Genomic DNA, 15,165 nt, shown 5'->3' with positions numbered 1-15,165 from the left:
TTTCTCAATCTTTCTTTCTCACGCATTTTCTCGCACACTCACGCGTTCTTTAAATAATATATCGTACATGTTCACATTCACATAATGATATAACTAGCTTTCGCCTATTCGTTCGTCCATCTCGTTTTTTCTTTCTTTTTTTTTTTCTTTTTTTTTATTTTTGGTATATATATATTTTTTCTTTTTTTTTTTTTTTTTTTTTTTTTTTTTTTTCATTTCTAAGCAGATTTTTCGAGTGCACTTTGACGTATTTTTCATGGTTTCCTTTTTATTATTATTATTTTTTTTATTTTTTTTTTTTTTTTTCTTAATGACACTGGAAGCGTTCCAACATTTTTTTCTTTTCTCTTCATTTTTTTTTTCTTTTGCTTTTTTTTCTTGTTACATTCACCTTCTTCCGATCGACATATATATGTATATACATCGACGGTAGGTACTCGAACGTTTTATATATTTAGTTGATTAGGTACGTATACCTATTGTGTATGTGTATTATATATTGTGTATAATATGTATATACAGTCAACGTTATATTATGGGTTTTCCTCTACGGGTGATTTGAAAAACGAAGAGATTCTTAGGCAAAGACGGATTATCGCATTTTCTATTCTCTCTGAAGATCTTTTTGTATTAGATAGAACTTTGTTTATAAATCCTTTTCATCGATTTATTGCGACGAAATAAGAAAGGAAATTTATTGGGAAGCAAATTTTTCACGAAGATCATTAGATCCAATTAGAATATTTTTTTTGATAAATCTTCATAAAACAGATTTTTAAAAATTTTTATACAGACAGAGAGAGACAGAGAGAGAGAGAGAGAGAGAGAGAGAGAGAGAGAGAGAGAGAGAGAGAGAGAAAGAGAGAGAGAGAGAGAGAGAGAATCGCAATTATAATCACATTAATCTAAACAACCGTTTATTAATAACAGTTAGGATACACTAATCACGATAGCCGAGATAAAATTCGATCGATATTTCATAATATAGAATCTAGTCTCTTTCTCTTTATTTTTATATGACGAAAAACATAGTTTCGCATGTATTTTTTTGTTTTTTTGTTTTTTTTTTTTTTTTATTCCTATATAACCCGGTCGCCGACTTTGCCCAAATACTCGAATAATCGCTCGCCTATGCGAGATTAGGAGCGATAGCGAACACACGTTATAATGAGTACCAGAGTCGTTTAGGAAGGTTTAAGCATGCTTATAGCAGTGCGCTACTTACGAATATGTTTACATATAAGATAGTCTTATAGTTTATATTACACATTGCACGCGTGGCCGGGGTCAGAGTGTCTTTCAAGTAATAAAAAATATGTACATATATGTTTATATATATATATATATGTATATATATATGTATATATATATATATATAGTATTGTATATATGTATATTTATATGGTTCGCGTATTTTATACTTGTGATATAATATGTGTATGTATATATGCACATAAAAGGTATGCATTTCTGCATGTGTGTAAGTGTTGTGTATGTTTCACGAGAACGAGCTTTCGCCTTTTGTTCTGTTTGATCGACGGAGCATCATTTATGAGATTATCGTCGTTTCGATCATAGACATATTAAATATTTTATTTCACGAGGATTCTTCATGAAGATGTTCCCATTTCTATAGTTTGGTGGATTTTCAAATAAAAAATAAAAAAACGACATTTTAATGTCCCGTTTGATGAGACAAACGAAATAAAAAGATTCTACTTTATAGACGTATGATAATCATTACCTTTTCCATGATGTTCTGTTTCATCGGTAAGGCAGGAATTTGTAAATGGATGAATTTTATTATCTAGGACGTTGGAATATTCTAAAGACACGTTAGCGCTTGCATCTCGTGGAAAATTGATATCTGACCCTTGCCACAAATGTTACCATAGTACGATAAAATGATTCATTTGACAGGAGCTTCGATAATAACACGTCTCGAAACATTTATTGTTGCAGTATGAACCTTTCGTTTTCTTTTTGTTTCTTTTGGATATGTAATATTAAACGAATTATTATCATCCATATGTTTTCTTTTTTCTCTTTTAGTCTTATTCTTTACTTTTAATTTTTTAATGCGTTAAAATTAGGCCAAACATACAAATGCGATTATTCTCGAAATGGTTCGTACGTATTAGCAACATCCAGCAAACGAATCATTCTCTTTTATATTTTATTTTATTTTGTTTCTTTTTTTTTTTCTATTAATCGTGTCCTTTTCGTTTGAAAAAAGCTTCGAAAAAACTGAATCTATTTGAAACCAGAGTAAAATCGCGCATTGGCTAGCCTTTTCTAAGAGGCCTTGATATGTTCAATTGGAACCACCGTAGTTTATTATCGTATCGGTCTCTTCATCGTAATCACTGCTCTGTGTCTTCCTTTCTCTCTTTTTCTTTCTTTTATTTTCTTTTCTTTTTCTTTTTCTTTTTTTTTTGTTGCTCTTGCAATTTTTGGCTTTTTCTCATTTTGTTTTTCGAGTAAATTATATGGAAGAGACAACTTATGATCAAATATATTATGTTGCACGTTCAGCGATCACTTAGCTGTGTGCTTTTGTAAAATTACGTATAAATAATCTTTTTTATTTTGTTTTGTCAATTATTATAGAGAAATATTTCAATTTTTCTGCCATTTTCACGAAGCTCGAATATATTCGAATTTCTTTTCAAATATTAACTCAAGAACTTTATTACTTCGTATTACTTTCGTATATTTAAAATACAGGGCGGATTAAAAATTTTTTAATGAATCAAAAGTTCATAAATGATTTTAAAAATCAATTACTTTTTTTTTCGTGATTGTCTCGCAAAAAAGTAATTGATTTTTAAGATCACCTATGAAACAACTATCGATTCACATAAGAACTTTTAATTCACTTTGTAGAAATAAAATTATTGAATGTTAAGTGTATAATTAGGCCGAAGATCATCAAGAATTTTTTGCAACTTAGCATGTGATATTATTAAGAATGAAAAAAGAAAAATTTCTTTTAGAATCGATAAATGAATGGACGAACGTTCCATTTTTTGCTTCGTGAAAATAACTCGTCTAATATAATTATCAGAGACAATCTCATTTTTTCAATTAACAAATAGCATTATTAAGTATACTATCGTATAATGCGATTACCTTATTTTGTACGAATAAATATATAAGATAAAACTATTTATACAATTCCACTATACAACGAGAGAGCAATTGTTCAAAGAAATGTTGTACGATGGAGAGAATGAAAATGATTCATTTCAATGGACACAATCTAGTAGAATCTTTCGATGTTACGCTTTGCTTGAACCAAGCAAAACCCTTAAAGATTTTATTCGAATACAATGATCAAAGATAACGAAAATTTAGATATTTGTTTTCCTTTCTTTTTTTCTTTCTTTCTTTTTTTTTTGTTTTGTTTTGTTTTGTTATTTTTTTTCCTTGATAGATTCAAGCGTATCTATGCCTTCTTAAACTACCGCAAAAATATGTTCAACAACAATTCAGCGGTTGATTACAACACGAACGAGCTTTTTGTTTTTCATCGACTTTGATCATTTATGCTTTTTCTTTTTACGAACGCACGTTTGGTCACTCCAAAATGGATCGTTTTGGACGATTGTTCGGACACCAGCCACGAATTTTTTATCTATTTAACACGTACGCGAATTTCTTCTTCGTATTGTACCTGGATGTATATGTGTTATCGTATATATGTATATATAACATGAGATTTACATATTCTATCTCTTTGAGCAATGTGCCAGTGGATCATAAACTTTATACATTATTGCTTTTCCGATAGCCACGTCACGTACATTCAATCTCGCTCGCGTACATCCCAACTCTCTTCTCGTCAAAATTAACACATTGTGCCTGTCGAGTAGATTGCAATATTGTGCCGTGCATTGTACTCGATTACAATTACAACCTATATACCTTTATAAAACAGAAGAATACGTCTTTAACGCTTTTCCCCGTATAAATTAATAGCGAATGCATCGAGACAATTCGATAAAATGTTTTTTACGAATTACCACTACATTGATTATCTATGAATAATGAAGGAATTCACTTAACGTGAATGTGTAATGCGATGATTGCCAAAAATCGAAAAAATAAAATAACAAAATAGTAGGATATTAAAAAATCCTTTGTGCATAGGATTATTTCGTATGTAGTTGGGATGATAGTGAGTCGAATAATAATTTTTCTATCGCATACATTCATATCCGTCGCATCACATATATGCCAATACGATTGTACATATAATTAGTCAAGTTTCTAAATTGACGAATTTCTTTATAATAAACTTAACTTTTCACTACAGCGCAAAGTTTCAATGTACAAACGTTATTATATCGATGTTTGTCAGCGTGGACATCCGCGCCATGCTTTCGTCGATGCTTTCATTCCTTAGCTACAATAAATTTGCATACTTAAATTTAATATGGGTTTATAATAATAATAATATATATATATTATTATTATTATTTCTCATATATATATATATATATATATATATATATATATGTGTGTATATTTATATATATATATGTATACTTTGTTTGTATATATGTAAGTGAATAATTATTTTTTTTCGTATGTTTGCTTCCTACGTTGTTACTTCATCGATCTTTCCGTTCTATCTATCGTTCGAGATCGTAAATTCCTGCATTACTTGTTAATGTCATACATTGGATATAACAGCTTAGGAAAATTTGAGCCACCTTGTTGAGTATAATGATTATACGATATCTAAGGTGGCTTTAAAAATACCACTCGTATAATCCCGATAACTTCTCTTCGTTTTTTTTTTTTTTTTTTTACGTAGCGTATCTACTTCTATTTTTTACACCTTTATTTTATATCTATATTAACAATCTATAATTCGATCTACAATATTCGGAGCCTCATATGATTAACCTGAAAACGCTTTATTTGCGCTTCAAGTTTCAACTTTAACAAACACACCTAATGGTCCAATATGGGAGGAGCTTGTTGATTAATTCATTATACATATTAATTAATGTTAGTCATTTACAGACTCTCTGTTTCTTTCTTTCTTTCTATTTCTCTCTCTCTCTCTCTTTCTCTCTCTCTCTCTCTCTCTCTCTCTCTCTTTCTCATTCTTTCTCTAATTCATTCGATTTATACAAACGAAGTCATTCCAGTCAATCGAGTATCGTACTTGATTTTATCTCCAATGATTATAGGATCGTCCATGCCTTAGGAGATTTTTCATAATTTTCTTTAGAGTAGAACTTGAACTCTGCTGGTATCGTGTCGTAATTTATTTTGGGTCAATATAATTATTGCGACAGGATTTTACATTAGCCAAGATCCTTTGGAAGAGATTGTAATATTATCGCTGGTCCAGCAGCGAACTATGTATTTGAATTTATGCTCACTTTTTTCATACGTGATCTATTTCTTATTGAAAATGGAATATCAGAAAAAGCACGTTTTGCATCGAGATCGAGCAGGTAACTGCAGCTGTTTCTATACGTTCGATTTTATGACAACGCGACTATAATTCGGTTTTGCTATTCTATTTTCTCTTCAATCAATATTTTCAAAATACAACGTGAATGAAAATAGACTCGAGAAGAAACATATAAGAAAATAAATCTTTCCCTCTTTTGTCATATTCTTTTACATTACGTATCACGTACAGAATTTTTTCTTATTACGATCTTATTGTAATACTACCACATATATGGCGTATGTTTAACCGTAATCTATTACACGGTAAGTTACTTGGCTTAATTTTTTATAGTATCGTTCGATTCTCGATTGTAGGAACAAGTTTGGATAGTCAGACAGATAGCCATTTTATATCTTTTTCGAAAAAGATGAATTAAACTTCCTTACGCAAATATCTACGCACCACATACAGGCAGATACAAACATACATACATATACGTACGAAAACGTACGCGTAAATGCACACACGCACATACATACACACATACACACATACTCATACACAAACACACACACACACACACACATAAACACACATATACCTACATACATCATTTTTCATTCTTTCCTTTTTTCATTAAACTCTTTCTGACACTTTTTCATGTCCCTAAATCGTCGTTGATATTTTAAACACTCGAGGCTCTTTTTCCCCTTCTCTTCTAGAATAGGTAACTTTATACGTGTCACGAATCGTCGGCGAGACACGTCGAAGTGGACGCGAGAACGCTGCACGCGAGGAGCACGAGTAGGAGGATAGAACTCGATGACCTTGACATGCTTCTACCATCGTTGCTATAGGGTAGTTTAACCGCGACCTCGGCCATCTTGAATATCGAGAGTAAAGGATGCGTGTGAACTTCATGATGCTTATTATTGATCTTCTGGCTCAAATCCTCCAGCATGGAAGCGCATTCCTCCTGAAAAGAAAATCATTACGTTTAATATACGAGTACAAGTATTTATACAAATAAATAATACTTTTCACAAAATGTATAAATATATATATATATATATATATATATATATATATATCACTTTATATGAAAATACAAAAAAATTATATCTACGAACGAGTTATTCGATAAAATTACTATAGTATTTATTCAATGATAATATTTTGACGAATAATGTTTTCTTATGTCATGTTTCTTCGCAAATTCAACATCGTGAAACATAACACGTTATCATTGTTCATAAAGTCACAGCATCGATTTCAATTTTCAACTCTCGCTATCCCTTTTCAACTCTTTCCTTTCTCTCTCTCTCTCTCTCTCTCTCTCTCTCTCTCTCTCTCACCCCTCTCTCACTTTCTTTCTCTCTTTGTCCTACTCCTTCACTTCGAAATTACCTTCGCCTCGTTGAATCTTTAATTTCCGGCATAGGATAGGGAAACTGAGGCTAGAACGATTTTTGGTGATATTTTTCGTGGGTAGGAAAGGGTGTGCGAGAGGGTGGTATGGTGGAAATGTACGCGACGCACATCGTGCGCCACGTGGCACGACGAGATTTCGACGTCACTGAGATTTCGAAACGTCGAGAAGAGTACGCGTCAGGTCTTCCTCGTTCTTGTTCTCTCTACGTCCTCGTCTTCGTATTTGGCATCCTCGTTCGTTTTGCAAAAGTCCTTTACCGAACGTCAGATATTCAATGAAATTAAATTCCCTTTCCGCCTTTTCTCAGGAACTGAATTTTTTTCATCGATAAAGATAGAGAAAGTATTATCGGTGACATTATTCCACCGTAATAGGTATGTTCTTTATTCTCTTTTATTCGTATCATTTTCGATATTTCATTTTACATTAATTTGCTATTAAAAAGTTTCCTTTTTCATTATTACCTTTAATTTAATTTTAATTTTTCGATATCCTTTATCATTTTTTAAAGAAGAGATTTATATTATTGCGTGTTAAATTATTATATAATTTTAAAATCATTAATTATATATATATATATATATATATATATATATATATATATAAATTTGTTATTTTCATACATTAACATTATGTCAAGTATTTATATATGTATAATAATATATTATTGATCTCGTCATATGACATGTTTTTTTATTAACGATATTAATCTATAACTATAGAAATTGCTCGAGGATGAATTCGGTGCGTGGTGATTTTAAAAATTCAGTATGACATCGTGGACAATCGCATTATTCCCATATCCACGCATCAGCTTTTATCTTGTAATTCAATAAAACGCTAGGGGGAGGAGACAATAACAATCCAAGCAGGGGATTCCAGCGAAAACCCAAAGCGATAATTCATTTTACATATCGGCTCACACTAATTGCTACCGGTTTCGAACTCCTCCTAGCACGTAGCGTGTTAATTATGGAACACGAGGATCGACGATCTTACAGCATGGCAAGCTTAGTAAAATTTCCTTTGTTATATCAGATTTTAAATCGTTGACGGTGCAACGATTTATTCGATATTACGATTTGTTCAATTAGGATGAAATGGCACAATAAAAGTTTACGTCAACGTATAAAAAATATTAATTTAATCATATAATATTTGACAATCATTAAGAGAGAATAATATTTATATATTTAATATATAACGATATGAAATATAATTATGATTAAGGATTAACAATAAATAATATTATATGAAAATATTAAAAATAAAATCGATCTTAATTACCCATCTGTATTATTCATAATATCATTTTTTTAATAAATTATGAATTACGACGATATCTTCTATGTCTCATAATTAATTTCCCAAGACGCGGACTCATATAAATAATCCAATATTTTTGTATAAGTAGACATTGAGAAATATCTGATCTAGAGTTGACATTTGAAATATATCTAGCAATACGAGTACCTACGATGTACCTACTTAGGCAAGATTTAATTAATGCGATTAACGTAACTAGAGAATATAGTTACCTTTCGTTGAGAAAGTTTTATACTAAAGATCGCGATCTATGAAGAAGATCATATATACTAGAAAGAGAGAAAGAGAGAGAGAGAGAGAGAGAGAGTGTGTGTTTGTGTTTGTGTACCATCGAGTCACGGTTTAATTAATACGGGGCTGCGGCATACCGACGGAATTCTGCGGAAGCTCGATACCCCGCTATAATTTACGAACGTTCTCGTCTATTACCGCTGGATCCCTTTTATCGATATAATACAGCTAAATATTTAGATGCGCATGTAAGCAACGGAGTTTCAAGGGAGCAAAGGTGAAATATCCTATAGAAATACTTTGTAAGCCAATCTCCAGGGATATTTCAAAATCGAATCGCTAAACTCGATCCTTTCCATTCGATGATATATTTCCTATTAAAATTTCTTCCTTATCGTCGAACTTGTATTCATCTAATTCGATAAACCATTCGACGTTAAATATCAGCATAGATTCATTAAAATTAATTAAATATGATGATTTATATATAGTAAAAGAAAGAAAGAGTGAGAGAGAGAGAGAGATGGATAGATATAGATAGATAGATAGATGGAGAAAGAGATGGATAGATAGATAGATAGATAGATAGACAGAGAGAGAGAGAGAGAGAGAGAGAGAGAGAGAGAGAGAGAACGAACAAGAGGAAACTAAGGATCGTACTTACCAAAGGAGTGAATAACGTTCTAGATCCACCAGAGGATTCTGAGAACTAATGATATCTCTTTCTCTTTCCTCCCTAGGAAACGATCCGCGAAGCAAAGGATTCTATTTATACACGTTTGGAGATATGCGAATGAGAAGCTGTTGTAAGATGGCATCACGATGGTGTGTCTTAGCCGTTGTTGCAGGTGCATTCGCGTTTCTCATAGGACAGGTAAACCATTATCCTTCTTCCTCCGAGGGAATCCCTTATTAATGGTCGGCTAATTGGATTTCTCGGGAGAGAAACGATTAGGTCAACGCAGTCTTGTATGCGAAGATGAAGAGAAAGAGAAAGAGAGGGAAAGAGAGAGATAGATAGAGAGAGAGAGAGAGAGAGAGAGAGAGAGAGAGAGAGAGAGAGAGAGAGAGAGAGAAGATTCGTAGTAACGAAGAACCGAGAGGTCTGTTATAGGAAGGCGACGTCTTCCACTGACCCCCTTTCCATTTCATACTTAAACTTCGATTGAAAACGGAGAGAGAGAAGGAGAGAGAGAGAGAGAGAAAGAGAGAAAGAGAGATAGATAGGTAGATAGGTGGATAGAGGGAAAGAGAGAGAGAAATGTTCGATATCTGAAACGATTGTGTTTGCGACGTTCGTTTACAGTTCGAAACGAGACCCGTTTGCGACTCGTGTCGTCGAACAATGTTATCAATGTATAATGACGTGATAATGGGAAAGATGTACGCCAACGATAAGAATACTACTTTACTGTAACTCTATCTCTATCTCTTGTTCCCTATCTCCCGTGTTCTCTTTCATTCGATATTTCGTTTCAAATTCGTACGCTTGTAACTTCTTCCTATTTAATAATTTATATTAAAGCACTGTATGGTTTATCGAATGGTCAATAATGTAGAGGAGTGCATGAAACAATAATATTCTTTATCGAATATAAATTTTTACGACAACAGGATCGGCTAGAGGGTCCCAGCGGTTGGTAGTCTCGTAAAAGTCGTGCATTAGTGCCGGTAGTAACTATAAACGAATGTTTTAATGGTCGCGTAAAAGAATTCTTTCGTTGAAGAAAGGGCAACACTCCGACATCTGGAGTGTCCACTTGATCGATAACGACGTCGAGACTTAGTTAACGTTCAATAGAAAAAGTGTAAAAAAAAAAGAAAAAAAAAAAAAAAAGAAAAAAAAAGAAAAAGAAAAAAAAATCGATCGAAGAAAGTGAAGGAGTATAGTGGAGTGAACGGGAAGAGGATGAAAAAGGAGAGGCAAAGACGTAAGTCTACGTCATGATGTCTTTATCGAATAGCGAGTTCTCGAGTATAAAAGAACGAGCAATTAAATTAGAATAAAAACGGAATTAATAGGGAATGATTTAAGTACTTGCGATCTATAAAGTCGAGAATTATAAAGGGAATACGTCAGCGTCAATAGACAACGTTGAAAAATCTACTTTAATATTTAAAGTATTTATCTTAATTTATATCGAATTTAGAAATTGCTTTAATTAACTTTAATCCATTAAATATTTGTGATCATAAAATTACAATATATTAATATTTAATGTGATTTAATATGAACGTCGAACGATGATTTAGGTATTTTATTAAATTCCATACAAAATAATATGAAAATATAATTTTGCTATTATTTCCACTTACAATATTCTTATATCTAATTATTTAATAAATGGATAAATAAATTAATATCAACGAACAAATATCAATTAATTATTGTTTATGCAAATCCAGGATTGAAGTATCTCGATTTTAAAACGTAATAATATGGAAAGTTATATTTTACGTTATTTCATGCAAAATCACTGTACCCATTTGAAACATGTAAAATAAGGAAGTTGTGCATTAAAGAGTCTTTCCGCTCGTTTCATGGGTTCAGACCGACCCGTTCTTAAACTCCAAAGCTCTTGTGACGCTGCAACGTTGTCGGACTGTTTTAAAAATGAAAGAACTACCTTTTACATTCCTACTGTTGCCTCGCTCTTATAGTATTCCTGGATATCTTCTTCTTTTCTGACCGAACAAAGGTACGTTGTGGTAGAAATGTGCGCAATCCGCAGTAGACGATATTAGTCGATACTATTAACTAATTTTTTTTTCATATAAACTTACTTATCACGTTTTACAAAGTAACTCGTATAATTAAAAAATCATTACATTTTCTTACTAATGTCAATATCGATAATAGAGAGAAAAAAAGTAGGGAGAGAGAGAGAGAGAGAGAGAGAGAGAGAGAGAGAGAGAGAGAGCTTATTGTTAGCACGATAATAGAGAGGAAGATAGAACATCAAAAATATTAGTATTTCTCGAGGCATGGTTATACCCTTTTGGACTTGGCTTAAAAATGAAGAAGCTTGCTTTATTTCTCTAGCATATTGGTTTTCTATTCTTGGTCTTTTAGACATATCTGTGAAATTCATTTCTTTCGATTTTCTAAATTTGTTAATTTTTCTATTAACTCAAAAGATTAATTCTTTTCTTTGAATGACAAATTTTATTCTGATATTTTCTTCAATCTTCTTTAGTTTCGTTTAGCTATTATTGGTATCGATAGCAATGAGGAAAAAATAAAGAGAGAGTGAGAGAGAGAGAGAGAGAGAGAGAGAGAGAGAGAGAGAGAGAGTTTATTGTTAGCACAACAGTAGAGAGGAAGACAGAACATCAAAAATATTAGTATTTCTTAAGGTATGGTTATAACCATTTGGACTTGGCTTAAAAATGAAAAAGCTTACTTTATTTTTCTAGCGTACCGGTCTTCTATTCTCGGTCTATTAGAGACGTCTATGATATTCATTTCTTTTGATTTTCTAAAATTATAAGTTTCTCTATTAACTCAGAATATTAATTCTTTTCTTTAAATAATAAATTCTTTCCTGATATTTTTTTCAATCTTCTTTAGTTTCATTTAGCTATCACTGGTATCGATAACAATGAAGAGAGAACAAAGAGAGAGAGAGAGAGAGAGAGAGAGAGAGAGAAAGAGAGAGAGAGAGAGAGAGAAAGAGAGGAATATTAAAATTATTTTTATATTTATGAAATGTAACTAGTCAGTTATTATATCGATATAATACGTAAGGTCAAAGCGTTTTTTGCGTTACATAACGTTTACGCTTATCGCGTATCACGAGTTAATTACCTTTGGGATGATAATGAAGCTTGTGTTTGCATGTTGAAAGGTCGTAGCTGTCATTTCCTTTGCAGCCATCGCCACCCTCCTTTCGCGCTTCTTTCATTCGAAAATCAAACCCGTTCGTTCCTCCGGGCGAAATTAATCGAACCTCTCTCCATTCCCGTCCCGCCCTCCCCCCCCCCCTCCACACCCCTACGCCCACTCCAACCTCTTTCGAAGCAGTCTCTGTCGGATATCCGAAAGGTAGAAGCGAATTGTTTCTGTTACGTGAAAGCTGCGTTCGCGTGCAAGCGACGGCCGGGCGAGGCATACTGAATTCCCTGGGGAATGCACATCGCTAACGCATCAAGCGGAAAATATTACTCACTCTCCTTTAGTTATCTTCTTTCGATACTCGAAAAACAAATGGACCTATACTGAAATAATAATTTCATCGAAATCTATACTCTATATATATCTGTATAGATACACATGTATGGATATATATGAAGGTACATAGTTATATCTATTCGATCCTCGTACGAGCTATGGGACAGTGCACTTTATCAGATTGACTCATTTCTACTTATTCTTCTATTTCTTCTATTTCTTTTGACACGACTTCATACACTATCGTACATACGATAGATTTCCTTTTTTTTTTCGCTTTTTTTTTGTTGTTTTTTTTTTTTTTTTTTTTTAAATTATAAAATTCACGATTATTCTCGATCATTTTTTCTTTTTTCTTTTTTCTTTTTTCTTTTTTTTTTTTTATGACTTATAAAGGAACGAAACGATCTTGTAATGAAAATGAAAATGATGGAGAAGTTTTTCTTTCCTTCCTTTTTTCTTTTCTCTTGAAACTATTAAGATGAAAATAATATTTTTAACGAGTTTTTTTTTCTTTTTTTTTTTTTTTTTAAATTTTAATTTGACTTCGAAATGATTATATTTCTTTCAATATGGAATAAAGTTATTTTGGTTGATATTGATATGAATAATATATTTTGATATTTATTTGTTAAAAAGTGACAATAGTCGATAAATGCGATGTGAAAATTGTTTTCGATTTTTTATATATGATACATTATGTAATTGACATGAAAACTATTTAACAATTTTGCATAATCATTGGATAAGCGTATAACGTATACATTTAATTTTTCCAATAAAATGTTTCGCTATTATTACGATTGATTTGGATTTTTTTTTTTTCTTTTTTTTTTAAACGAACACTTCATATTATACGTATTTAATTTTTCTCGATCGATTCATTATTTCGCGATCTATATTCATTCTATTTCAGAAATGTTTATACTCGATTTCAAAGAGTTTACTATCATTTTTATGGATCCATATTAAATATATCTATCTCTAACGTTTATTCCTAATCGTCATTCGAGTTCTTTTATTAAGAAGAAGAAAAGGTATTATTTCTTCGTTGAAACAATTCTCTTCATTCGTGCGAATCGTGACGAGAAATTCATCGATACGTCGAAGAACTATGGCTTTGTCGACGTTCTAACGTCGGTTCGGTTCGATTGTCGCCTATCGAGGCAGCAACTCGATAAAGCCAGAAGTAGAGTCCTACTCTCTTCGAGCGATACCGTCGACTTCATTGAGATAAGGTCTCAATGCCTTAATGGCCTCACCTAACGGATGTAGTCGCATAGCCTTTCGGCGTTATGCCACCTCGTTCGATCTGTCCATTCACTAGGAACGAGATACGTATTGTTCGAAAGCATCTAAGGACCTTTCAAACGAAAAGACGAATGTAACAAAAACAATGCAAAAGTTATGAACAAAGTTTAAAGAGTATTTGTAAATGTCATTGAAATTATTTCCCTTGAAATAAAATAGATCATCACTTACCATTAGAAGGCAAACTCTAATAATAGATTATTAAAGATGTCCTTAATGTACAATTCATATTAATCATTTTATTAAAAGATTAATAATATAGTCGACATAGTCGATAACGTATAGATGGAAAAAGTTTATAGCCGAATAAAAAAATTTTTATCAATTATGTAGATATCTACGATTCTATGTATTTAATATACGAGGCGATATTATATTTATTAATTATATATCTTTTACGATTCAATGGACAATTTTGGAATTATCATTATATCTATAAACCGATCGTAATAAAAGACAAATGTTGGATTTTAACGAAATTGTTTCATGATACGCGGTCGGCAAGCCATCGAATAAACTCTTAAACGACATCTGCTACATATTTTAATTACTTTTTTCATTATTCAACAATCTCTCTCTCTCTCTCTCTCTCTCTCTCTCTCTCTCTCTCTCTTTTTCTTACTATCATAAAATTGAATCAATGAAAGCAGACGATGGTTTTGAAAAAGTTGAAAAGTTTATCGTTCTTTCATTTTCTATCATTTTCTTCGAGAAGAGAGTTTTTAAAGGACGACGAAACGAGGTCATGAATTCGTATACTTATATAGCCATGTTAGATGAGGACTGTTCGAGAAGATATATATATATATATATATGTAGAGAGAGAGAGAAAGAGAGAGAGAAATAAAAGAAAAGTGAAATGACTGAATCAGAATCGAATGCTCTTCGAGGGGTGGCCTTAAACCCTCGCGCGCGCAAGAATCTTGTCGATTGTAACGTTGAGAGGAAGGGAGAAAAGTAGGTGGAGGAAAGCATTGTCGATAATTCAAAGAGTCGAAGAATCAACGACTGGAATGGAGTCGTGCCTAATTCGAAATCAAACCTTCTACAGACGTAAATCGGCGAACGTTGTCGATCCTTCTCTCGTATTCTATGAGACAAATGGGATGCACGGTTGAATGGATGCCATTCGTAAAAACGAAGAATCAGAATAATTACCTGCTTTGGGGAACGAAGTTGAAACGATTCAGTCCACGACTCGTGCTTATTCCGATTATCGAGCGAATTCACAACCACTATCACTACTTATTCCTTTTTTCCTATCCAAAAGAATCAACT

General features: G+C 32.3%; 1 protein-coding gene across 1 annotated transcript in view; it reads right to left on the bottom strand.

Annotated features, from left to right (window-relative positions):
* Positions 1 to 803: 803 nt before the first annotated feature.
* The window catches only part of LOC124949533, a 49,445-nt gene continuing 35,083 nt past the window's right edge, over positions 804 to 15,165 (bottom strand). Inside the window, exon 12 of the mRNA XM_047494751.1 lies at positions 804 to 6,392. Within this exon, the coding sequence (XP_047350707.1) occupies positions 6,159 to 6,392 (234 nt within the window). The 3' untranslated portion in view covers positions 804 to 6,158. The remainder of the gene's footprint in view (positions 6,393 to 15,165) is intronic.

This window comes from Vespa velutina, chromosome 5 (genome assembly GCF_912470025.1).
Source record: "Vespa velutina chromosome 5, iVesVel2.1, whole genome shotgun sequence".
Taxonomy (NCBI): Eukaryota; Metazoa; Arthropoda; class Insecta; order Hymenoptera; family Vespidae; genus Vespa; species Vespa velutina.
The sequence above is the reverse complement of the archived record's forward strand: the minus strand, read 5'-3'. Positions and strand labels throughout refer to the sequence as shown.